Source organism: Labrus bergylta, chromosome 21 (genome assembly GCF_963930695.1).
Source record: "Labrus bergylta chromosome 21, fLabBer1.1, whole genome shotgun sequence".
NCBI lineage: Eukaryota > Metazoa > Chordata > Actinopteri > Labriformes > Labridae > Labrus > Labrus bergylta.
In genome coordinates, this window is record NC_089215.1 from 12519299 (window position 1) to 12541895 (window position 22597).

Here is a 22597-nt window from a genome sequence, read left to right on the forward strand (position 1 = left end):
TAGAGGTTTGGTTTTCAATGTTATTTGGTTAAAAAAGACAATTAACAACTTCTTTGTCAAAACATAGTTTATTATTTTTCTTATTGTTAATCATTCTTTATTTCAATGTGTATCCAATAAGCAACAGGAAAGTACATTGGTTTTTAAACTAAGTTGTGGGTTGAATCTTCAGAAGTTGTTATGTTCTTACATAAGAGTATTTTACCAGGGACTTTATACCCGAGTCGTTTACATTTATATTGAATTGTAGCTCTGGTTTGAAAGTAAGCCATAGCCATATCTATATGCACAAAAATACCTCTAAAAATATTTCTCAATAAACAATGTAAAATAATAGATTATAATGAACTCAAAAAAGTGTGCATTAGCACTGCTGTAACCTCTACCTTTAATGCACATGTGCTACAACAAGCAGAGCTTGACGGAGAAGGATAATTGTATCATTTAGTTAAAACTAGTGATTGTGAAACACTTGTTTTTGATGTTGTGTTTTTCAAATTTAGTGAGGGTTTATAATACATTTGCATTTTGCATAAGTTACCATTGACATCACTTTCATCTATCTGGTGCATTTTAACTGATTCCTGTCAACTATACAATTTTTACTTGACTGTTATAAGAGTTCTACAAAAAACATTAAAGCCTCAGTAACGTTTTTTTTTCTTCTGTTATGTGTTAAAAAAAAACACATACAGTATGCAGGTCATTAAAAAGATAAGAAAAGGGTCTCCTTTCAAAGCTAGTTAAAATCAGTGTCTAAACAAGAGTTAAAACCTAGTCGTGATTTTTCCTTTTTGTCAGCTGCTCGATGTGAAGCTCTTGTGGGAGTCCTCATGTTGCTGGAAAGGTATGAACAACCGGACAGCTCTGATGCTGAGTGCAATACCTCATGAAACCACATGGTGGTATCAAAGGCTAGCTTAAAGAAGAGAGGAAAAAGACCTGCAAAACAAAGGTCAGAGCATTAGATCACTCAACACAAGGTTATGCAATATTTCCCAATATGCTTTCATTTGGTGTGTGTTGTTTCAGTAAATAACAGTAGCAGCAAAAATGAACCATCAAACCTGGTTTGACAGAATACTCGTTGATAGATCGCTCTGTATAATTAGGACCATAAGATGTCCATCGTTAGGAATGAATGGACCTTGCTTCTTCATTACTTCCTGATAGGCTAATGCTTATTGGGCATTATCCCTTACAAGAGCTGTGAGTAAAACATCTTACTGAAAGAGGGATCCAGTTAGCTCGTCAATAAGGCCACCTGAAAAAAAAAAGCATATTAAAGTTAAGAAAGTCCAACGTTGGGTGAATACATTTTCAGAAAGTGCATACTCATAATGAGGAATAATAACCAGTATTTACCTGGCGTGCAAATTGTGTCACAAAGTAATGGGCAAAGGTAGCAGGATGAACATTCCTGAAACACAAGGAATCGGTTACACTGATTTAGGTCTTGTCCGACTGAAATGTCTCCTGTGATGTGTATTATTTGCTGTATCTTTTTATTTGAAATTCTTACTTGGCAATGTTCACAGTGCTCTGACTCGTCTCCCTCTTCACAAGGGCACTCCCCACAGTTTTTGGAGCAGTGCTGAAAGAGGGAGGGAACATCCCATTGTACAGTCATGATAACTGATTTGTTTATTGCCACAAAGCACATTTATTTATTAAAACTAAAGATCTTTAATTTTAAGTTTTGAAAGTCGTCAACTGAAATAAATATAGTATGGTTTACCTCACAGATGGAGCAAACACTACACAAAGAGCCCGGGTGGAATTGGAGCAAGTCAGCGACTGGCTCCTCTTCAGTTACATCATCTTCGACTTCTGCTGCATCGTCATCTGTTGGCAAATCTAAATAAAGTAAACGGCAAACAACAACTTTGGGCTAAATAGCTAGACTGATATTAGCCTGACATGCAATACTTTTTGTCTTTGGGTAGCCAAAATGTGAGCCAAGAAGAAGCAAGAGATTGCAACAACTAAATGCTCCTAATTCAGAATCTAAAACACAGTTTCTACACTGCAGGGCTCTGACTGGTCCATTCCATGCAAGCAACACTATCGACACGTTTGCAATTTATGTCAGGTCAGCGTGCCATTTTGGTCCATACTGAAATATCTCACAAACTATTAGATAGTTTAACACACATTCAAAGTCACCAGCACTACCATGAGGTTTGTGATTCAGAGAGAAATATCTCCACAGCTTATTTTGGGAAAAACATTTGTAGCATCCAATAATGAATCGTCATGACTTAATGATCTCTTGACTTTTCAGCTTACTAAATCCAATTGTCAAATTATAATTTGTCCAACACATTTTTAATAACTCATTACCTGCAACACTAGTAACATTCAACGTCAGCATTTTATTTAGTCTAGTAAAACTTCATTTTACCAGGAAACTACAAATACAAAATCTTCTTTTAATAGGAGTCCTGGCCAAGACAGCGACAATTCAAGTGCCACACAAATAAACAACAGACCATGAAAACAAAAACAATAAACTTACTATTGGATATATTATTATTATAGTATATTTCATGTTTCCAAATACTGATATCAGTAGTATCTTTCATAGGATTAGTTTCTGGATTTCAATTCTCAGGATATGCTGAAGTCTGATTTGCTTTAACAATAATTTGTCAGTGTAGATATTACAGCCATATCTTCTAAATCTAGTGTTACAGCAGCCAAACACACAGACATGTAGAACTACTTGTATTATCCTAAACATTATCACAAGGTGATTGACTAGTTTAAAATACAGCACAGCATGTACTCCATGAACACTTGAGACAAATAAGTTGCACTGATTGATGGCACTGATGACAAACTGAGAAGTATTTGGACTTCGGTGTTCCAGCTTTTTGTTAGATATTTAAAGCCTGGGAATTAAGAACATAAACTAAATTGTCAAAAGACCGGATCTTCTGGTTTTGGCTACTTAATGATTAGCAGATTATTCTTGAACTTTAATTAAATTTTAAGGGGTTTCATTTTGGATCAACATTTGAGTTGTCTATTTGTCTGAACTTACACACTTAAACAGCACCTCTTTTAAGGGGGGGTCCCAAAATAGGCGCATTAGTTCAACAAAAGGCGTAAAGGGTTCAGATAGTGCTGGGTGTCAGGTACCGCACAGATAAGCGTGTCTATTTTAAGACGTAAATGCGTGACAGAGCTCCTACTGCAGCTACAGCTAGCAAAACAATGTCCGAGGTTACTGAAGAGTAAGAAAACATTCACCAGTTGCAGGAAATGTATACATGTGTTGTCCTTTGTCTGAATTACGGCTTCTTTTAGTTGTTTGATAAACAATTAATATATAAAAAAAATCTACTTAAGAAACAAACCATATTAAATGTAGTGTGGATACCTTCATCTTCCAGTGCATCAGTTGTGTTCTGTACAGCAACATCCTCTTCTTCTTCTTCAGCATCATCAGCCTCCTCTTCTCCGGCTAGCTCCTCTTCCTCAGTTTCGTCTTCATCATCATCTTCAGAGGCCTCTTCCTCCTCCTCTTCTTCCTCATTTTCAGCTTCAGCTTCCTCATCTGCATCCTCCTCCTCCTCTTCTTCTTCTTCTTCCTCTGCTACTGTGTCCTCAGCGTCCTCTTCAGCGTCATCATCTTCCTCATCTGCAGCCTCTTCCTCTACTTCCTCCTCTTCTTCCTCAACATCTTTCTCCTCCTCTGCTGCTTCCTCCTCCTCAGCCTCTTCTTCCTCCTCTGCTTCTTCCTCTTCTTCCTCCTCCTCCTCTTCTTCAGCAGCTTCATCCACCTCTTCTTCCTCCTCCTCCTCCTCCTCCTCTTCCTCAGCAGCTTCCTCCACCTCTTCTTCCTCTTCCTCCTCCTCCTCAGCCTCCTCTTCTTCAACAGCTTCCTCCACTTCCTCTTCCTCTTCCTCCTCAGCCTCCTCTTCTTCAACAGCTTCCTCTACCTCTTCTTCCTCTTCCTCCTCAGCCTCCTCTTCTTCAACAGCTTCCTCCTCCTCTTCTTCCGCCTCTTCTTCCTCAGCAGCTTCCGCCACCTCTTCCTCCTCCTCATCTTCCTCCGCTACCTCCTCCACTTCTTCCTCTTCCTCCTCCTCCTCCTCCTGTTCCACAGTCTCTTCTTCTTCTGCTTCTCCCCCATCTTCCTCCTCCGCTATCTCTTCTTCACCAGCACCATTGTCACCCTCAGCGGCCTCTTCAGCCACCACCTCCTCTTCATTTCTGGAAAGGCCTTCCTCTGCCTCGGCCACGTCCTGGGCACTCACCACACCAGAGAGCGGGAGCTGAGAGGGGCTCAGGAGCACCAGCAGGAGTCCCACCACCCAGCCTCTCACAGGAGCCATTTTGGAAAACTAAAACAGCCAAGTACTTTTCTGATATAAAAGTCTACACTGGAGAGAAGTCCTTACTTTGTTTCTTCCACCAAACAAAAACAAACAATAAATTATTATTTTTTTAACTCTTTGACAAATAATAAAATCCACAGAAAATGTAACTAAGGTGCTGGTGATTCAGAGAATTTGCTTAGGTGCTGTCCGATAAGGAGAGTCCGACTGGAACTGACAGAGTGACAGACCAGGCTTGTGTGGGAACACAGAGGACACAGTGGAAACACAGCTGGGTGTGTGGTGTAGTTGTGTGGCCGCTTGGCATGAGTGACAGAGGCACATGTACAGGAAGAATGCTCCTGATGCCCTTAACCCAGTGTGTGAGGGAGGTGGGGGTTTGTGTATGGCAGACAGGAGGGGGTTAGGGGTGTGGAGCACAGGGAGGAGGGGTTAGGAGAACGCATGGGAATTAGAAGGAAATGTTCAATTACATTACATTAAAATAAATAAGTCGCATTGAAGTAATTGAAGTTTAAACATAGTTTTTTTCACAGTTTATTTTTGGCTTTATGCCTTTGTCAGAGATAGGGCAGTGTATAGAGTCAGAAATCGGGGAGAGAGAGAGTGGGGAATGACATGCGGGAAAGGAGCCATAGGTCGGAAGCATGGACGCCCGCTTGGAGGACTATAGCCTCTGTAGATGGGGCACGCGCACTTACGACTAGCACTACCGGCGCCCCGAAACATAGGTTTTTTTTGTTGCTCCAATGTTTTTCGGGAGTTCATAGAAGTACATGTAATTGCATATATGTGCATTTCTGACAGTGTATTAAGGGTTCATTTCTACTTTTTTTCTTACTAACATCAAATTAGAGACAATAAATAAACGTATTTATAAAAATTTAACAAATGACAAGTTAAAATGTTGGAAGATCCCCTCAAAAGGAAATTAAATTCAAATTGATGAACTCAAAGTGAATAAATTATATAATTAAAACTAAGTATATGAGACTTGGAAAAAAAAGTGTATACTTTTGCTGTAAAATCTCCATCCAACAGGTTGAAGAGGAATTGTACTGAAGGAAGCCATACACGTCTTTTTCTTTAAAGGAAACCCAATTCAAAAAAAGTACTAAACCTTGAAGGCAAAGTAATAAACTATGTCTGCTGGGATAAATCAACTGGTCTCAGACAGTCTAATCAGCAAAGAAAAACTGTGCTTGCCAAACCTGAAGCAGTGGAGCAGATGTCAGAATGATGTATGGATTGGATGTAAATAGAAGGAAATGGAGATGTGTGTGCACATATGTCGTGTGTTCATCTGCGTTCAGAATTGGTTTACATTTTAAGTAGGCTACAGAATATTTTTTACTTCCTTTTATTTTGATTAAGGAGACAAAAATGACATTTTGACTCAGCAGCATTGCAGGTTGTTTAAAAGAAGAAGCCTGTGACAAAATCACTCAGACAGCGACACATGAGGAGTGAGACACACATGCTCACTAACATGGGAACATATTTGCACATGCAGCTATCAGGCAGAAAGTGATGACACTGCTGCGCTCAGTGTGTGAGCCGCTGCTGCAATTGACAGGTGGTCTAACCAGCTATTTACAGTAAAGGCTCCTTCAATAGCTCGGCACTACTATGTGACCTTCAATAGAGCTCTGGTACACTGAAACTCAGCACCATGGTGCACCTTTCACACTCTCCATATCCCCTTCTCTCTACAGTGTATCCACCTACCTCACTGATCATTTTTGGTCACACTTTCCCCCAGTAATTCTTGTGTTCAATTGTTGTTACACATGAAGTTTTAGCTCAACTTTTAGGCAACAATTATTATTTTCTTGCTTTGAAAGGAAAGACATGTATCACTCTCTTGTCTCTGTGCGTTAAAGACTAAGTTATGACTCAGCGACCTGTTCGCTTAGCTTACTGTGGCCTAAAGGCTGTAAGTGGGGAAATAACTAGCCTGTTCCCATCCAAGGGGAACACAATCCACCTACCGACTTTAACTGTACTATATTTTACAGTATATACCATCATTTTAGCCAGGTGAGCTGTTGCCACTTGTTTCAAATATTGCTAAGAAGCTAAACTTATGCTAACTGTCTGCTAGCTCAACAGCAGAGTGTAATGACTTTTTTTTTTCTTTAACACAAAAAGAATGCATTCATTTTACTATATTTAAACTTTATTGACCAGAATAAAAAGTAGCAACACAAATACATGATATATAGAAAGCATTTGGCCAGAGGTTACAAAATACAAAACAATGTGCACTGACAGTTCTGTCCCTGTAATATCATCATAGTTTCAGTGTAACAGTTAACACCTGTACTGTAAAAAGAGACTTTCAGCCATCAGATTGCAAATACAGCATTAAAGACATAATAGCATCTACAAATATAAAACATTACACACTTAAACATTTTTAATACTGTAAAAAGGAAGTGATGGTTGATATCCATCCCCTCTCTTTCAGTTCAAAGCTATTTAAACCTTTTTTGTGAGTTATTCCAGTGATGAACATGGCTGGAAAATAGTTATACCAGTGTGTGGTTTATTCTTGCCAACCCTGAGCAAGTAAACACATCTTCAGGGAGAATCAGGAAGCATTGGAAGAAGAGGGGAAAGCATCTGTGCAGAGAAAAGAGACAATATAAGAAGGGGCACGGTAGGTACGGATGCCTGGAGGAAAGCACTCAAAATATTCAAACTAGTCAACCAAGCCACGCATGTGACTCTCCAACTTGCTGACTGTGAAGATACATGTATGTGTATGAAATTACCTCTTAATGTAGGTGGAGGCCGGGGAGGTTTGAATGTGCTTCCTTGTGCCAAAGTATCCACAATCCAGGTGAGAGCGTTAGAGCAATACTCCATCTGAGAAGAAGGTCACAGGGTCAAGAGCTTTTTATTAATGTAACGCAACTCAAAGACGTGGCGGAAGGCTAAATATTTCTACTTTGCAAAAACCACTGTTTTATATCACTGAGTACAATCCATGTATCAAGCGACAGCAAAGGGGGGCTGTGGGCTGACCAATATGTGTGGGCATGTTTCCCAAAGGTGCAAACTACTCTTTCACAAATAAATAAACCAAAGTCTTTTCATACATACACAGCCTATAGAAGATAACCAGAAGGTTGCCTTTTGCTAACAAGGCGCATATCATCCCCCCCCCCCCATATCCCCTACATATGATATCAATATCAGAACATGGAGTTCTAGTTGTCGTGATATAAGTTACTATGTTATATGTGGAGGGGTGACATTCATTTAACCTTTCCATGGGGTAGGATTACAAGCATGTTTTTTTCAAAGCAAAGTCATCAATGTATCAAGAATGACAAATAAAGCTGACATATACAGAATGATGGGTGTGAGATAAGATGAAATGTTACCTCAGTTTCCAGAGCTCTCAGTCTGTGGTCAAAATCTCTGCTCTCAGTCAAATGTTTTATGACACCATCCACCCTAAAAATTGAGAAATTTTACCTCAGCATGATGAAGACAAAAAACAAGTAATTAAACCAACGCGGTGTCGGTGCAGAGAGTCATTCTCACTTGACAGACATCCGTTTGAGCCTCTCAGAGTCGCTACTTTTCTGGATTGTGTACTGGGCAGTCAGGAAGTCCTCCTTCTGGATGGTTTCCCACGTCATTAGTCTGTTAGCAGCTTTTCCCGTTAACTGCAGAACTAGAAGAGAATGCCAAGGTTTCTATCATCATCACTATCATTCATTAAAGCCACGGGGATTCCTGTGCCATGTAGGAAGAACCAAAGCATCTCGATGAGTGTTTCTGCGTCACACAATAACTTCATGAATATCTTCAAATACTGACCGAATTGGTGGATCTTGATGGAGGGCACCTTTCTGATGATCCTCTTGATGAAGAGGTTTATATGAGAGAGGATGATAAAGGGAGGAGCAAGCGAAGGCCGGCAGTGATACTGAACTATCAAGTTGTAGCGCTGGAACTTCCAGTAGATGTCGCTGTTAGCCTGCACTTCAGAGAAGGTGTTGCTAAAGAGCACAGATAAGAAATATTGAGATGAAGCATGTCGGTGAAGCCAGAGAAAGTTTGAGGGACAGTTCTGTGCTTGTTCTTTACCTAAACATGGCAATGAGCAGGTTGATGAGCAGGATGTTGGTGACCAGCAGAAAAACAACCAGCAGGATCACCACCAGCCAGTTATTGTGAAGAGTTCTGCACGGCTCATAACCGCTCTTAATCAGAGTCACGTTGTCTGTGCATGGCATGTCCCAGTCCTTCCCCACTGGCGAAGACACACAAAAAGCCAAAGTGAATAAAGATTATTCTAATTTTTATAAATGTGTTATTACTGAATATTGACACAGAAGCAGATTTTTTTTGTGTATATTTAAAAAAGAAAAACATGTATTGATGTCAGAAAAATGTCTAGCACAGGCTTCAGAAGACAGGATAAATATTTCTGTTATTTAAGACTTTTTTTTGTCAATATGTATAATGCTCAAACTATACCATCCATCTGTTCCACAGGAATTTGTCCAAATATGTGCAAATATGGCCTGTAGAAAACCCGGCGAAAGATGCGATCAAGTTTAGGGTCATAGGAGTAGAGCAAGGCCTGATTGGCTACACCGTATGCCATTTGCCACACCCCCAGGAAGAAGAGGAAGAAGAAGATATCCTTCACCTAAATAAGAGAAAATAATGAACTTAATTTACTATGATTAACATCCTGCAAGTAATGCTTGAAGCAAAGTAAAGTGCAAAAATACGTGATTTATTTATTTTGTGCCTCACACAACATATCTACAAAAGAAAGAAAGAACAGGGATTGTACATATATGTTTAAAGACTGATGCAAACGTGCTTGTAAATAAAAAAAAGATGACTAAAAAAGACAAAAATAGTACCACTTCAGGAAATGCTTCTTACCATCTTGCCAACAATGATAATTTTTGGTCCCAGCTCTTTGTGAATGGCAAAGATGTGAAGGAGACGGATGGTGAAGACCATGAAGTCCACACACAGGACATCTCGGCCAAATCCATACGACCAATCGAACATCCTGAAGCACAAATTGAAACTCACACTGAGGCCACAGCATCACCCAGTGTCAAATGGGAGTAACTGCAGGCAATTAAGTTAAAGGTTCTATATGTAACTTTTTACATGTATAAATAGTTTTAATGCCCATTAATAAGCCAACAGTTAACTGATGTGAAAAAAGTAGATGTTCACTGTCTATCTGTGTTGCCTGTATACATTTTTTTACCCGGGTCGTATTTTCCGCGAAAGTTACAGGAAGTGACATTTTATTTAAACTCATCACACACTCCCGCTACAGCCAGAGGCCGCCTTCAACACACTTCTATCCACCCTAGGAGCTCTCAAAGGCGGACAAACTCATCACACACTCCTGCTCTCAGCCAGTGCCTGCAGAGACTGTCGTTTGTAGGATGGAGAATGAATACAGACACACAGACTCCTTCACAGACTTTCACATGTGTATGACCACTTACCTCCTCTGTTAACGTTATGCCGGTAAATATCCGGTCTCAGAGACTAATAGGGACAGCGAGCAACAGGTTACTGGTGCATTTCGCCTAACAGCCATGCAGTGTCGCTACAAACGCAGTATTTTTGAAAGTTACATATAGCCCCTTTAATAAGTGAGAAGTGTGTGGCCAGATAGAACTTTTCGGAGCCAGGATGTATGAGATGATTTGTGGGACTCTTAACATATTCTCTGTTAAATCTGTTTTTTTTTTATGTTGTGTTTGCAATCCAAAGCTAGCTTCTTAACTCTGATTATTAGGGTAATCTACTCCAACTACAAAGACTTAACACTCGGGTTGAACAGTGCATGTTCGATGTATGACTGAATTAGTAATGCTTTGGTTTCAAGAGTCAAGAGGCAAAGCTATCGAGGAACAAGACCCTTACTACACAATCATTTGAATAAAAGGGGAATAAGGTACATTTGATTATTTTGCAGGACAAAGAAAGACGTTTTTCATATGGTTTCGTAGTTATTCATAATGTAGATTGTGTGCATTGGTTGTCTGTACCTGCAGATAAGTCCTATGATGAACAGCGTGACGGCAATGAGGTCACACTTGTTCCAAACGTCCTGAATGTACACTCGAATCCTCTGACGCAAAGTCTTCGTGCCCAGAAAGAACGTCTTGTCAAAAAGAAAAAAATAATTGAACAGTTTTAAAGAAATACCATAGAGCCAAAAACCTATCAGCATTTTATTACTTTAATTGATGTAATTTATTCTGTTTTATCTCCTGTGTTTGGTTGGTTGATCCATGTGAGCATGACTGTAATTTCTGTAAGTATTCAGTAATGTACTTGTGTTTACATTGTCAGAGGCTGAATGCGAATAAAACATAAAAACCACATAATCGGATGAAAGTAACATGTTTCTCTGTGCTCACCTCCCTGATCTCCTCGCACACGATGGTGAAAACCCAGAAGTACAGCACGCACTCAGTGATGGCCGGGCCTGCAGGCGGCGGGGGCGCAAAGTCCACCAACAGCACGTACGCAAACAGCAGCAGGAAAAGGAAGTACATCAGGACGTTACCCAAAAATGAGGTGACAGGTGCGAACCAGAACTGACGCCATCTTGACACGATGAATGGACGCTTTGGCGGTCTGTGAGAGTAGGGCATGCCTGTGGAGAAGGATGATGGGATGTGGATAAATAGCTGGATATAGTTGAAAAAATAGCTGCTAAAAAGGTTTGAGGAGGGCTCACCTTTGATTGTAGCTGTCATGGGAGAAAGCGGTACTTGTACATCAGCATCACTGGAACAACAATCACACATTTTTAATCAGCCAAAAGACGCACAAAAAAAACATTTTTTCTCCCCCAAACTCTGAAGATTTCTTACAAAACTGTCAGACCAGTTCATCATTGCATTAACCTGATTTAAAAAAAAGGAAAATTGAAAAATCAAAGCTCTTTCAAATTGTTTGTTTGTTTACATGTGTTTGATGTCCGAGAAAGAGAAGATTGTGGTCCCATAGAGGCTGTCGCTGTCTTTGCCTGGTCCGTCTTCATTAGGCTTCCCCTGCTCCTCTTGCTGATTATCTTCTTGTTCCCTGCAAGGCGGATGACGTTTTAGATTTTCAGTTCTGAAATCTGAATCCTCTCACTGCTAGAAATAAGAAATATCAGTAATTAGGATAATTTTACCTGTAGGAGATGAGGTTGGTGTAGCAGAGGACTGGGCAGAAGAATGTGAGCATTAGCTTCCACACCTCTGTGTTTCTCTTCATGTCGCCCCACCAGATCTGAGACAGCAGAGACTAGAGGACAATAGAACATTTTAACAAGTGCAATTTATTTGCTCAGAACAAAAGAGGGCTGTGTTATTTGTGAGGTGTTTATTTTCAAAGTCCTACTAAAAATCTGTGTTCACCTTTGAGATACTTAAACTGAAGTCAGTCATTTAAACATTTTTTTTTATATACCAGTCACGATTGCATAAATGGTGACACACCTGTACTCCATCATGGCTGAAGAAAAGTCTTGCGTCGGCGCCCATGCCCATCTGGAGGCAGGTAGTGCCGCCCCAAACGGGAGATTTCCTGATAAGCAGGGTGAAAGAGCGACTCTCGTTGCTCCGGTAACAAGAGCTGAAGACATCTGAGAAGACGGAAACACAATGAAGTGCTGAAAGTCAACGTCATGTTTCAAGTAAGAAAACAAAAAAAGGAAGTGACTTTGGCAACATAAAGATTTTGAGATTAAAATCAAGCAGCACTTTCATTAGTGTGTATTGAGTTACCAAATAACATTGGGTAGAACCTTTCAGATGTGAAATTTAATGACATCACTTGTCATTGGATTCTTTATTATTCTAACTACTTTGAATGACTGACGGTCTCACCGTGTGCCAGGTTCTCAAACTTCTGAGCGAGCTCTTTCATGGACAGCTCGGTTTCAGTCTGGACCTCCAGCTTGGACAGTTCCCTCAGCATCTTACAGCCACTCAGCGCGCTCAGCACCGACTCGCCTGCCTGAGAGGGATACATGGAAATCAGACACGTGGTCCTTCTTATGGGGGACTGATTCTAGGGACATCAGAAAAACATTTCCCAGCATGTTCCATTAATTACTCACTGAAAAAATAATGCTTCGTAAAAATTAATGTAGACTAATCCCAATAACAGCCTATGCCACTGATCATACAATTGATGAAAAACCATGCTATAAAGGCTTTTAATTTCATTATCTCATCTATCTGAGAGAAAACCCTTCAATCATTTAAAAAGCCTGCACAGATGCCCCCCACTGACACACACACATGATGTGAGGAGGGTCCACACACACGTTCTGAGAACCGGAAACACACACACCATCTTACATAAAAGAGATGTCCCCAGGGATGTCCAAACTGTAAATGAATCAATCGAGGTGACGAGTGTCGCTGTTTTTAAGCTTGTAAAAAGTTCTGATCACATTTAGAACCACGTTATTTTGGATTGTTTCTACACTGTAATCCTCCACACCAGACTTAAAAGATGACTCAAAATATTGCTTAATTTATTCTTCTTTTTTTTTTTTTACCATCTCCCAGAAGAACATGGCCATCTCGCTGCGGTTTTGAAGGACGGCCCAGATGAAGAGTGAAGCCCAGGGGAAGAGGCAGCGCTTTTCTCTGTACATACAGTCTCCACGCAGCAGCTTACCGACACGCTGGGGTGGATAAAAAGAGAAGATATAACCATAAGAAAGTAACAGCGACAGGTGGAGTGTCATAAGTGTCGTTAAGCCAGGAGTTCAGCGGCTTTAATAAACGTCTGCATATTCGGCGAAGAAGAAATAAGAGTACCCTCAGAGCTCTTCTCCTATGTGAGATCTGTCCTAATCCCAAAGCACTGTAGTAAAACGGCTGGCAGACATCCCCCATTAACAGCTCCAGAACCCCCTCAACCTGAGGGAGAAAAAAAAAGACAAATGAGGGAATATTACAAAATACATTTCTAGCGTTATTTGGTCAAATCTAGACCCGAGGTATTAAAACCAACCTCAAAAAGGCTGATCTCCGTTGAAGGGCCGCTATGAATGTTCTCTGCGGCCACTTTGGAGGAAGACTCCGGCAGGTTTGATGATGTCACATGAGCTGCAGTACCTAGTCTCTCCACTAAGCGTCGCTGTAGAAGCTGGTAAAGCAACGTGCTGTCAGCCACAGAGTAATACAGGCTCTCCAGTCTACCGTATGTCAGATAGTCCAGGATGTTGAGGCCGTTCTCCGTGAAGAGGCGCACAAATTGAGGCTTGTCGTTAACCAGGGCGTCTGTCATGGAGTCCTCCAAGTCTTCATACTATTCCAGAGAATAAAAGGTCTATTAGTTTGTTATTATTATTAATACTACATTATTAGAAATTTCACAATTTTTCTAACAAGTTTTTTTGTCTTTAAACTCCACACTTAATACATCTTCATCTGGCTGGATGCATTTCTCAGAATGTGACATCTGATGGGATATTTTTCCCCTCTCACCCTCCACTGGATGTCTCCGTTGAAGAGTTCACTCTTGGCGATGTCCACCCTGTTCCACGTGACTGCAAGCTTCAGCTCTTCACTGTAAGGGCTGTCATCAACGGACGCACGATGTTTGCTAGCTGGAAAACAAAACATAAAACAAACATCAATTTAAAAACTTGTCACCGCTTGGGGCTGTTAATTCTTCTTCCAGCTGCACTAGGCTGTCTCTTATCCAGTTTAAGGCGCTCCACAGACTTCATTACAGCAAATATAAACTCTCCAGAATATTTCCGGATACAATTGATGAAACTTGTGGTAGATGCCCTCAGGCTCCTTGCAACCTGACTCACATGTTTTGGTCCTGTTCTCAATTAGTTAATTACTGGCAGTACTACTTTAAGTCCATCTCCGACATTTTAGGTATAAACATCAATCCATCCCCACATATAGCTATTTTCGGTAGGTCTCCTGACGATCTTGCCACCTCGACCACTCAGGACAATGTTATTGCTTTTGCCTCTTTAATTGCCCGCAGCAAAATCCTTCTCTTATGGAAATCTTCACAACGTCCCTCCTTCAAAGCATGGCTGCCTTCTAAGCATCTTGCTCTCTGCCTTGTTTTTCAAAGCTGTGTATTTAGAGGTGCTGTATAACTATTTTTATATTTCTATTACGTACCTCCCACCAAAGCTTTTAGCAGGACTGTATCAAAGTCATTTGGGCCCTCCTGCTCTCCATGGTAGATTGTGATCAAGTCTCTGTTCTGGTAGATGCTCAGAGCCTGGAGACACAGAAACAAGGAGAGAGAAGAAAGAAGAAAGAATAATATTAAGAATACTTAGAACTTTATCTTCATAGTACTAAAAAACTTTTCAAATGCTTTAAAATGAATGAATGAAAGATAGCAAAGCGATGAACAACATGGGAGAGACAGAAAAGTGTCTACTAGCAAAGGCTTTATTGTGTGGACGATTTCAAGCGAGAGTGTAAATATAAAGACAGAAAACGAATATCAAACACAGGTAAAGACATTTGATTTAAGAAATAAAACCAGCTTTTATACGAGTGTGTTTTTAGGTCAAAACTGGCTACTGATTTTCACAGGTAGGCAAGTCTGGCTGCAACTGTATGTAAGAGCAGTAATTGTAGAATGATCAACCGAGATCTGAGATATCTATTTGTCTTTGTTCAGAAGAGAAAGAGATTAAAGAGATCATGATTCCATCAAGTACACAGCCTCTCTGTGCTGAGTGATAAACTACAGTAATAGTTAAGCAGAAAGCGAAAAAGACAAAGTCGGTATCTTATCAGTCTCCAGTCAATCAGACGACCAATCACAACACAGCAAAGTGAAATTTTGGCCACTTACGGAATGAATAGATCACTGATCAGCTTTACTCTTGTTTCAACATCAATTCTGAGATCAGTGAAGATAAAAAGAAATACACTGCTTTTCACATTTCATAGAAAGTCAGATTTCTAATGCACAAGAAGGACTTTGACAGCAGATTTCATCAAAACATCGTGAGTGTCTGTTTCAGGTCCTTCTTTAGTTTGATAGTCATTGGCTACATACTATACAGCCGTCCTGTATTTCTCAGGGTTTTCGTCAGCTGCTGCATGAAAACTGAAACTGTCTACCAAACCGCAGCTTTTGTAGAAGTGAAAACAACTGAATAACAGCCAGCAGTTTCGGGAATCTGGGTCAAACTGAGTCAGGAAGTAGATTGAGAAGAAGCGTGAGGTGTGCAGAGCCAGATTAGCCATAATTAATATAACTGGCAATAATAGCAACGTGCTGAAAAACATGCTAGTAGGTGCTAATAAACACCATTCACATAGAAATGTTTTGGCCTATTATATTGAGTTTTGTTTTTTTAAGACTAAAAATAAACTCTTGAGCATGAAAAGCAGGACGAGAGATCATCAATATGATCAGACAAGCCCTGAGACTGTGAGCGTTTACGTCTTTCAAATCTAGCCAGGAGCTCATGAATATACAGCTTCCTCCTGATGCACCTGCCAAAAGTCAAACATTTAGTCTGTACTGACCCGTTCCACCAGTTTGTCTGGCTCCGCTTCAGTAGGGAAGTGCTTCTTAAACCGTTCTGCCAGTCTGTCCTTCAGATCCACGCTGGGACCCGCCTCGCTGTCTGCCTCACCAGAGGACTGCACCGCCGCCGGGGCCGATGACAGATTCTCCAAGACATCGCTCAAGAAGTCAGCGAGGCCTCCTGATCCGGCCAGCACCAGCCACGGCATGGAGGTCTTCAGAGACAGATCCACTCTCTGACACAAATAAGGAAAAGAGAGATAGACTTTTATCTGTAGAGGAGCCTTAAAAGAAAATGATAATAGTGATAAATGAATCAAAACGGAACACATGAACGGTGTTGGCTGTACCTCCAGCAGGCTTGTGTCCCCTGATACCAGCATACAGATGACTGGAATGTCAATGCTGCCACTGCCTGCAAAAACAAACACGTGCTAGTTTTATTCCAACATTAATTTCTTATTTTAGACTTGATTCCCTTTATGATGATTCCTGCAGACATTAAACAAACTGCTTATTTTTCTTGTAATGCAAGAGCTTAGAGATAGCACGGACACTGATAGAGGCTGCTACACTGCAGACAAATCTCAGCTGGATTATACATCTTGATGAGTCGAGTCTCATATACACGCAGCGGCATGCAAAGGCTTTCCTCCAGTGGATAACAGGGGATCATTTTATCGTCACATGTTGTAGTAAAAGTTCACCACAGGAGGGCCAAATAGTTTGGATTCCAGACCGAACGTGTGAGAGCATGCACGGTTAAATTGGCAGACATCTCTTTTCAGTTTACAACAAAAATACATTCTTGGAATAAGAGTTCAGAGGTCTACTTTCTTCAGCTGTAAATGCCAGGATGCACAATTCTACATTCATTTTATATTTACTGTGTATCTATATCACTTACCCCAGATGCCTGTTCGCTGATGGGAGATGAAGTCTTCCAGTTTGGCCCTGAAACCCGTCTCTCCTCCTCTTCGGCCTTCACTCCCATCGTCAACCAGCAGAAACGCCTGGTAGTTGTTGTCAAGGCAACAGGAGTCCCGGGACGTGTTCTGGACGTAGTATTTAGCAGGAAAGCTCCCCTGTAAGAGGAAAGATCGAGAAATATGATAGAGCAGCGTTTCATAGAATAAATGTCAACATCTGCAACCCTATGGGGAATCATTAAAAACACCTTTAGTTTATTATTAACGGGAAATCATACATTTTAGGAGGCTAAATGAATTTGTGATTACAACGAATGAGTGTTTGTACAACCTGAGGGTTGACCAACTGCTGTCTGTTGTGCACAAGGCCCCAGGGAGCGATGCCCAGAGCCACCACCTTGTTGAGAGACATGGACGAGGCTGCAGTGGCATGATCCCTCACCGCTTCTCCTACACACCTGCCAACACCTTCACGCAGGCCGGCTGTCATTATCCACGCACCTGGGTAGAGGAGTAAAAGTAGAATTCTGGCTTGATTTTACGTTGTGTGGATAATTTATATTATTATTATTACCATCAATTATGGATAATTGGGAACAGTTCTTTAGTGAGTGTATTTAAAAGTCTTAAAACTGTTGATTTGTATTTACTGTTCATTTGTATAGAAACAAATAGCGTGTAAACCAATGAAAAAAACCTCAGCATTTAGAGCCTACGTTTATTTGCAATGTCTGTCTCGAAACAGGAATAGAAATGTGGTTTCCTCTATGTAGCAACTTTCTTTGAAACGGTAGTAATGATAAAAATATAAAAAAAGATCATAAAACAAAGTGCAATACGAGAGAATCTGACCAGAAATCATCAAAATGAAAACTGAAGGAATAGAAATGCTGAGAACAGAAACTTCCCCAGTCACAAATGGGGAACTCATATAGATATATATATATGTATGTATATATTGTGGGCACACATAATATCTTGTTGGAATTTTATTTTTTACTTTTTGGGACTTCAGGGGCTCCGTGCAAATTCATGTCACATAAGAAAAGAAAGTCTCTTTTGTCCCTGAGAGAAATTGTCTAACTGTCTTACATGTTTGCTCTGTGCTATTCATTTATCCTTTTTACTGTTGACCGTTGACCGAGCATGTTAATGACATGGGGGTATGTAAACTTGTGTATACAGAATACACATTTTTTTGTAATTCTAATGTATAATTTCATAATGTATTTTCAGTATCTGTTGTTGGATTGGGATGGGACTTTAAATTCATTCAATTTTAAATTTGTAGAATCCCCATTCTTATTGTTAATGATGTATTTGCATAATGTGAAGTCAAAAAAAAAGAAGAGGTATAAGAAAAGATTTATATATGACCATTGAAATATACTTAAGTCATGATATGTTCCTTTATGCAGCTTTGACCATATAAAAACAATTTGTTCTATCAACACTGTTCTGTGTCTTATCCTGACAACCATGTTTGTTCTGAGGCCAAGCAGTAGCAACCTGTCAGCTGAATGTTTTTGCATGCATCTGATTATCTTCGCTTTGATCTGAGTCCTTGGAGAGAGCAGAATAGTGAAAACTGACCTCAGATGACGGGAGATCAGTATCGTGGTGCGCCACCTGTTCTTGGCACAGTAGTCTAGAGGAAATGGCCATTGTGCTACCAAATTATGGTGCGACCCCGGGGAGTCATATGGATTCATTACGCTAATGCATTTTGTAACAGCTGTATTTTTCAGACTAAAGCCACAATGACTGAGTTCTGTATCTTCCAAGTAAGGAGTTGATTCTTATTTAGCAACTTCAGCCAGTTACTTAGAAATGATTAAGAAATGCAAGGGACAATATAGAGAAAAGAAACAAAGAAATGAAATAAGGAAATCATTTACTACAAATTCGAATAAAGCAGAAGCAACTCAATCTACCAAAGTATTTGTGGCCAAAGTTGTGGTTTTCAGCAGAATTAGCCGAGTTAAAATGAAATCTGTTAAAGACCTTTTTACAACATATTGAAAGTGAAATGACTGATATGTCAACTTGTATAATGGAAAACCATATATAGAGGAATCTACTATTAAGATACATTTTTTACATTACTGTCAGGCAAAAACAATCTTAATTATTTGAAATAAAATAATAAAAATAACTGGAAAATTTAGGGAAAATGTCACTAAAAGCACCCAGTTTTAATTATTAAGTAATTGAGGCACGTATATTCCTCTCTGATACAGACAGCAGAAGAAATGGTGCATGTTTAACTGAATGTCTACGGCATTCTCCACCAATCATCGACAGTTACAACAATCCAACTTCAGTTTGTATGTGATGTGATTAACATGGACGTGCTGCTTTACTTCTCTTTACTTACCGATACTACAATGCAACAATAATATTCACCTAAACTTTGACCTGACTTTTGTTTCATTAAGTGTTTACCTGTACTTTGAGAGGCTTTCACCAGTCCCTGCCTGAGCACCTCGCGTACCCAAGTCTTCACCTTTGTCCTGCCTTCTCCACCCACCACAGAAACCACCAGGTTGGGTGAGGGGAGACCCCAGTGGGCCGTCATCAAGGTGTAGACGATAGATGGGGGTGTGTCCCATGACAGACGCAGGTACTGAGATTCCCAAGAGAGAGAAAATAGACCATTGACTGATTAAAAAACAAATACAACTCCAATAAGTGGTTACAAAAATAAAAGCTGTGATCATTAAAAGCTACAGCAAGGATTTTTAAGCTAGTTTGAAAACAAACTGATATAACTTTATGACCCATAAAAGTCAACAAGACCATCCACATAAAGGCTGACGATTGTTAATGCTTTTTCATTGTCTAAAAAACGTTACCGGGACTGTAGGTGTCAGACGAAGTGAAAATCAGCAATTTACATTTTACATGGCAAAGTTGTTTTTTTTTTACATGTGATACAATAAACTGCAAGTACTGAGTTTTTATGTGAAAAATGCTACTTATATATGTATAGGAATATCACTGGAGCATTAAATATCAATAATTAAAAAATCTAAGAATATGGAAATCAACATTTATCAGGTAAATTAAAAGGCCACCCACAGAGCTGTGCCTCTTGCTGGCTCCTGCAAACTTTAACTCTCCGAAGGCATCAGTCGGGTATTCGGAGGAGTGCTGGGCGCTGTCCCAGTGGTTGACAATCGCTGTGCTGAAGTAGTCACCCAAAGCCACGGAGGCATGTTCGTCTCTAGCACCCCCACACTGACACAGAGCACCATTGCTGAGAGAGGTAAGTAAATCACACGTGAAGACATGATCACCCTGTTGTTGCATCACCACAGTAAACAAAGAGACCCCTACTATCACAGAGGAATGTGATCCACACAGAGCTCACAGTACCTGAAAGAGTCTTCTACAAAGGTGGTGCACACTCTTTTCTTGATGATTTTGGGGATCCAAGTCTGAAAAGGTTTTCAAAAGGTTAATTAACAGCATATATGTACAAGCACATTTAGTTTTGAAAGGGGTTCAGGTCCCTACCCTTTTACGCCTGGAAATCATGCAGAGTGTAGTAAACCGCTCGAATATGAAATGTTAGCTTTGGCTAGGAGGGATAGCTGGCGATACTTTGGTGAGGTATGCAGCGCTTTAACACCTGACTCTGAATTCTGAGTAGGTGCAGTAATTTCAGCTCCAGTTTCTAACTGTGTGTGTGTGTGTGTGTGTGTGTGTGTCTGAGAAGGGGAACGAGTGTGTGGATGACATGTGTGCAGTGCATACAGTACATTCATTTTCTGTTGTGTGTTTTGACATGTACGGAACAAATAAAAATAAATAAATAAAACATTTTGGGGTGGCAGTAGCTCAGTCTTTTTGGGGTGGCAGTAGCTCAGTCTTTTTGGGGTGGCAGTAGCTCAGTCTGTAGGGACCAAATATGGAAGTTGGTCTAGTAGCTGGAGAGGTGCCTGGGCACTGCTGAGGTGCCCCTGAGCAAGGCAGGCACCAAACCCCACCAGCTCAGGAGTGCCTGCCGTCGGCCGCTCCATCACTCTGACATCTCTCCATTAGTGCATGTCCATAGGATCCTGTGTGTGCATGTGTGTGTATATTTCAGTGTGTTGCATGCGTACAGAGTGTAAAAACAGAAATCAATAAAGTCAATTCTGCAGTGTTAAAGCAAACAAAGGAGCCCCACTGAACTGGTTTCTTTAACTTTGGATGGTATCTCTTTCTACCTTAGCGACAAAACTTAAACCTAGAGTTTCTTTATATATATATATATATATATATATATATATATATATATATATATATATATATATATCTTTTTTTCTTTATTACATTTTGATGTCAATATAGAAGTGTCACAACTTGGATAAATCCCTCCCACACGATCATCTGTCCAGTCAGAAAAGTGTCACTGTTTACATCTCATTTAGTTGTGCCAGTCAAGTCAACTCTGCACAACTCTGCACACCTTAACGGAATGCAGCCAATACACACGTAATAATATTTTAATATCCATATTAACCTCAAGCACAAACACGTTTAATGTGTTGTAGTTCAGCTAACGTCGCTGATACTGTAAAAAAACAAACAAACAAACATAACACAGGGGGCATGCTCTGTGCTCGTATTTGTTTCAGTAGTTCTCGATAACTTCTATTATAATTAGCGTTGTTTTTGATAATTCCTCCACGACCCGGTAACCTCCGTGTTGTTACCCAGTTGTACAGCTGTTGAATGTTTCAAGCTAGCTTAACTTCCGGTTTGACACGTATCCATAAACATGAGCAGAAAGTTGCTGGACTTGGCTTCAAGCGGGTCAACACGCGTTGTTGTTTACACACAGTTTGCCATGCTTTCAGAGCATTTTGGTTTCCCCCAAGAACAAGACCCTAAAAACTGTTGAGTACGACCACTTCAAACGAGCTGCTAAGAAGTAGGAAATGTTTGTCCTGCAGCGCTCGTCATTGTGACTCAGAACAACTTTCATTTCACAGACTACACTTTTTTTTTTTTTTTTAATCGTTTCACCATTGTAGGCTTCACCCACCGCGATATCCCAAAAGAAGCAGAATGATTTGAACTGTACCCACCTGGTCCTTTTCAGATTTAGAAATGTGGTCGCCACCTCCTCCTCCTTCTCCTGTGTCTCTCATTGTTGTCTTCTCCTCCGTTCGCCTCACTCACAGATTATGGGAGGAAGAAAAAGGCTTCAGTGTTTCTCTTGGACCATTCTCCAGGGATGAGGCTAATATCCTTGGATTTGCTCTGACAAAAATGTATCCTAAACTCTAAAAAAATGCCATTTGAGGACACAAGGTGCAGAGCGGACACACCACACAGGTGAGGGTGTGGTTTTTTTTTTTTTTTTTTACAAGAGGCACACAACCTGCAAATTCCTTAAATCAAGGAGGGGCAATTTGTAGCCAGAGAGACTGCATACCTGGGGTGTGAACTGAGCCAAATCTTAATCTTCTCTCAAAATGAGTTAATTTCAATGGAAAAGCTGCCCCCCCCCCCCCCCTCCCTCTTTGAAAAAAAATCCTCTTTGCCACTAATGACTCAATCATTTTGACACCACTGTAGCAGACAGACAACTGAAGACACATGACTGAGGTATTTGCTTCTTTGCTGTTTGGCTAAAAATATCACACATTAAGACCTGGATTTCCAACAGTGCAAGTGTGAAACCACCATCAAGGACAACTTACTTCTTCGTTGTACTGTCCCAGTCGTATTTGCTCTGTGTTTTTGTTGTTTTTTCCTTGTCAAAGCAACTTTGAGTATCTAGAA

At 40.3% G+C, this 22597-nt stretch overlaps 2 protein-coding genes across 4 annotated transcripts; both read right to left on the bottom strand.

The window, feature by feature from the left end:
- Positions 1 to 49: 49 nt before the first annotated feature.
- hrc (histidine rich calcium binding protein) lies at positions 50 to 4688 on the bottom strand. Of its 3 annotated transcripts, none has more exons than XM_065949801.1 (6): positions 3386 to 4688; positions 1739 to 1857; positions 1523 to 1594; positions 1366 to 1420; positions 1228 to 1264; positions 50 to 942 (listed from the first exon to the last, which is right to left on the bottom strand). In XM_065949801.1, exons 1-6 carry the CDS (start codon positions 4341 to 4343, stop codon positions 921 to 923), a joined length of 1263 nt encoding a protein of 420 aa, XP_065805873.1. In that variant the 5' UTR covers positions 4344 to 4688; the 3' UTR covers positions 50 to 920. The 3 variants fall into 3 exon arrangements, with proteins under 3 accessions (XP_065805873.1, XP_065805874.1, XP_065805875.1); XM_065949802.1 differs by having other exon boundaries at positions 1739 to 1845; positions 3386 to 4686; XM_065949803.1 differs by lacking the exon at positions 50 to 942 and having other exon boundaries at positions 1224 to 1264.
- A 1819-nt stretch (positions 4689 to 6507) lies between these two features.
- Positions 6508 to 22171, bottom strand: LOC109989045 (transient receptor potential cation channel subfamily M member 4). Its single transcript, XM_020640653.3, has 28 exons — positions 21898 to 22171; positions 20198 to 20259; positions 19901 to 20078; positions 19265 to 19445; positions 17151 to 17320; positions 16798 to 16975; positions 16241 to 16305; positions 15890 to 16126; positions 14516 to 14618; positions 13853 to 13974; positions 13377 to 13673; positions 13181 to 13282; positions 12916 to 13044; positions 12236 to 12365; positions 11846 to 11991; positions 11539 to 11651; positions 11328 to 11444; positions 11098 to 11147; positions 10775 to 11013; positions 10400 to 10515; positions 9264 to 9396; positions 8844 to 9018; positions 8451 to 8616; positions 8181 to 8362; positions 7902 to 8034; positions 7739 to 7811; positions 7124 to 7217; positions 6508 to 6971 (listed from the first exon to the last, which is right to left on the bottom strand). Exons 1-28 carry the CDS (start codon positions 21958 to 21960, stop codon positions 6940 to 6942), a joined length of 3786 nt encoding a protein of 1261 aa, XP_020496309.2. The 5' UTR covers positions 21961 to 22171; the 3' UTR covers positions 6508 to 6939.
- Between the last annotated feature and the right edge of the window lie 426 nt (positions 22172 to 22597).

What these genes read in the sequence shown, in the direction of transcription:
- LOC109989045 (XM_020640653.3), bottom strand. Translation starts at nt 21,960, where the DNA reads ATGAGAGACACAGGAGAAGGAGGAGGAGGTGGCGACCACATTTCTAAA. An exon ending in GAAAGCCTCTCAAAGTACAG is followed by an intron (nt 17,321 to 19,264) that starts GTAAACACTTAA and finishes TCCTCTACCCAG; the next exon opens with GTGCGTGGATAATGACAGCC. An exon ending in CCATGTTCTTCTGGGAGATG is followed by an intron (nt 12,366 to 12,915) that starts GTAAAAAAAAAA and finishes TATCCCTCTCAG; the next exon opens with GCAGGCGAGTCGGTGCTGAG.
- hrc (XM_065949801.1), bottom strand. Translation starts at nt 4,343, where the DNA reads ATGGCTCCTGTGAGAGGCTGGGTGGTGGGACTCCTGCTGGTGCTCCTG. An exon ending in TGACACAATTTGCACGCCAG is followed by an intron (nt 1,265 to 1,365) that starts GTAAATACTGGT and finishes TTTTTTTTTCAG; the next exon opens with GTGGCCTTATTGACGAGCTA. An exon ending in CTAACTGGATCCCTCTTTCA is followed by an intron (nt 943 to 1,227) that starts GTAAGATGTTTT and finishes TTTGTTTTGCAG; the next exon opens with GTCTTTTTCCTCTCTTCTTT.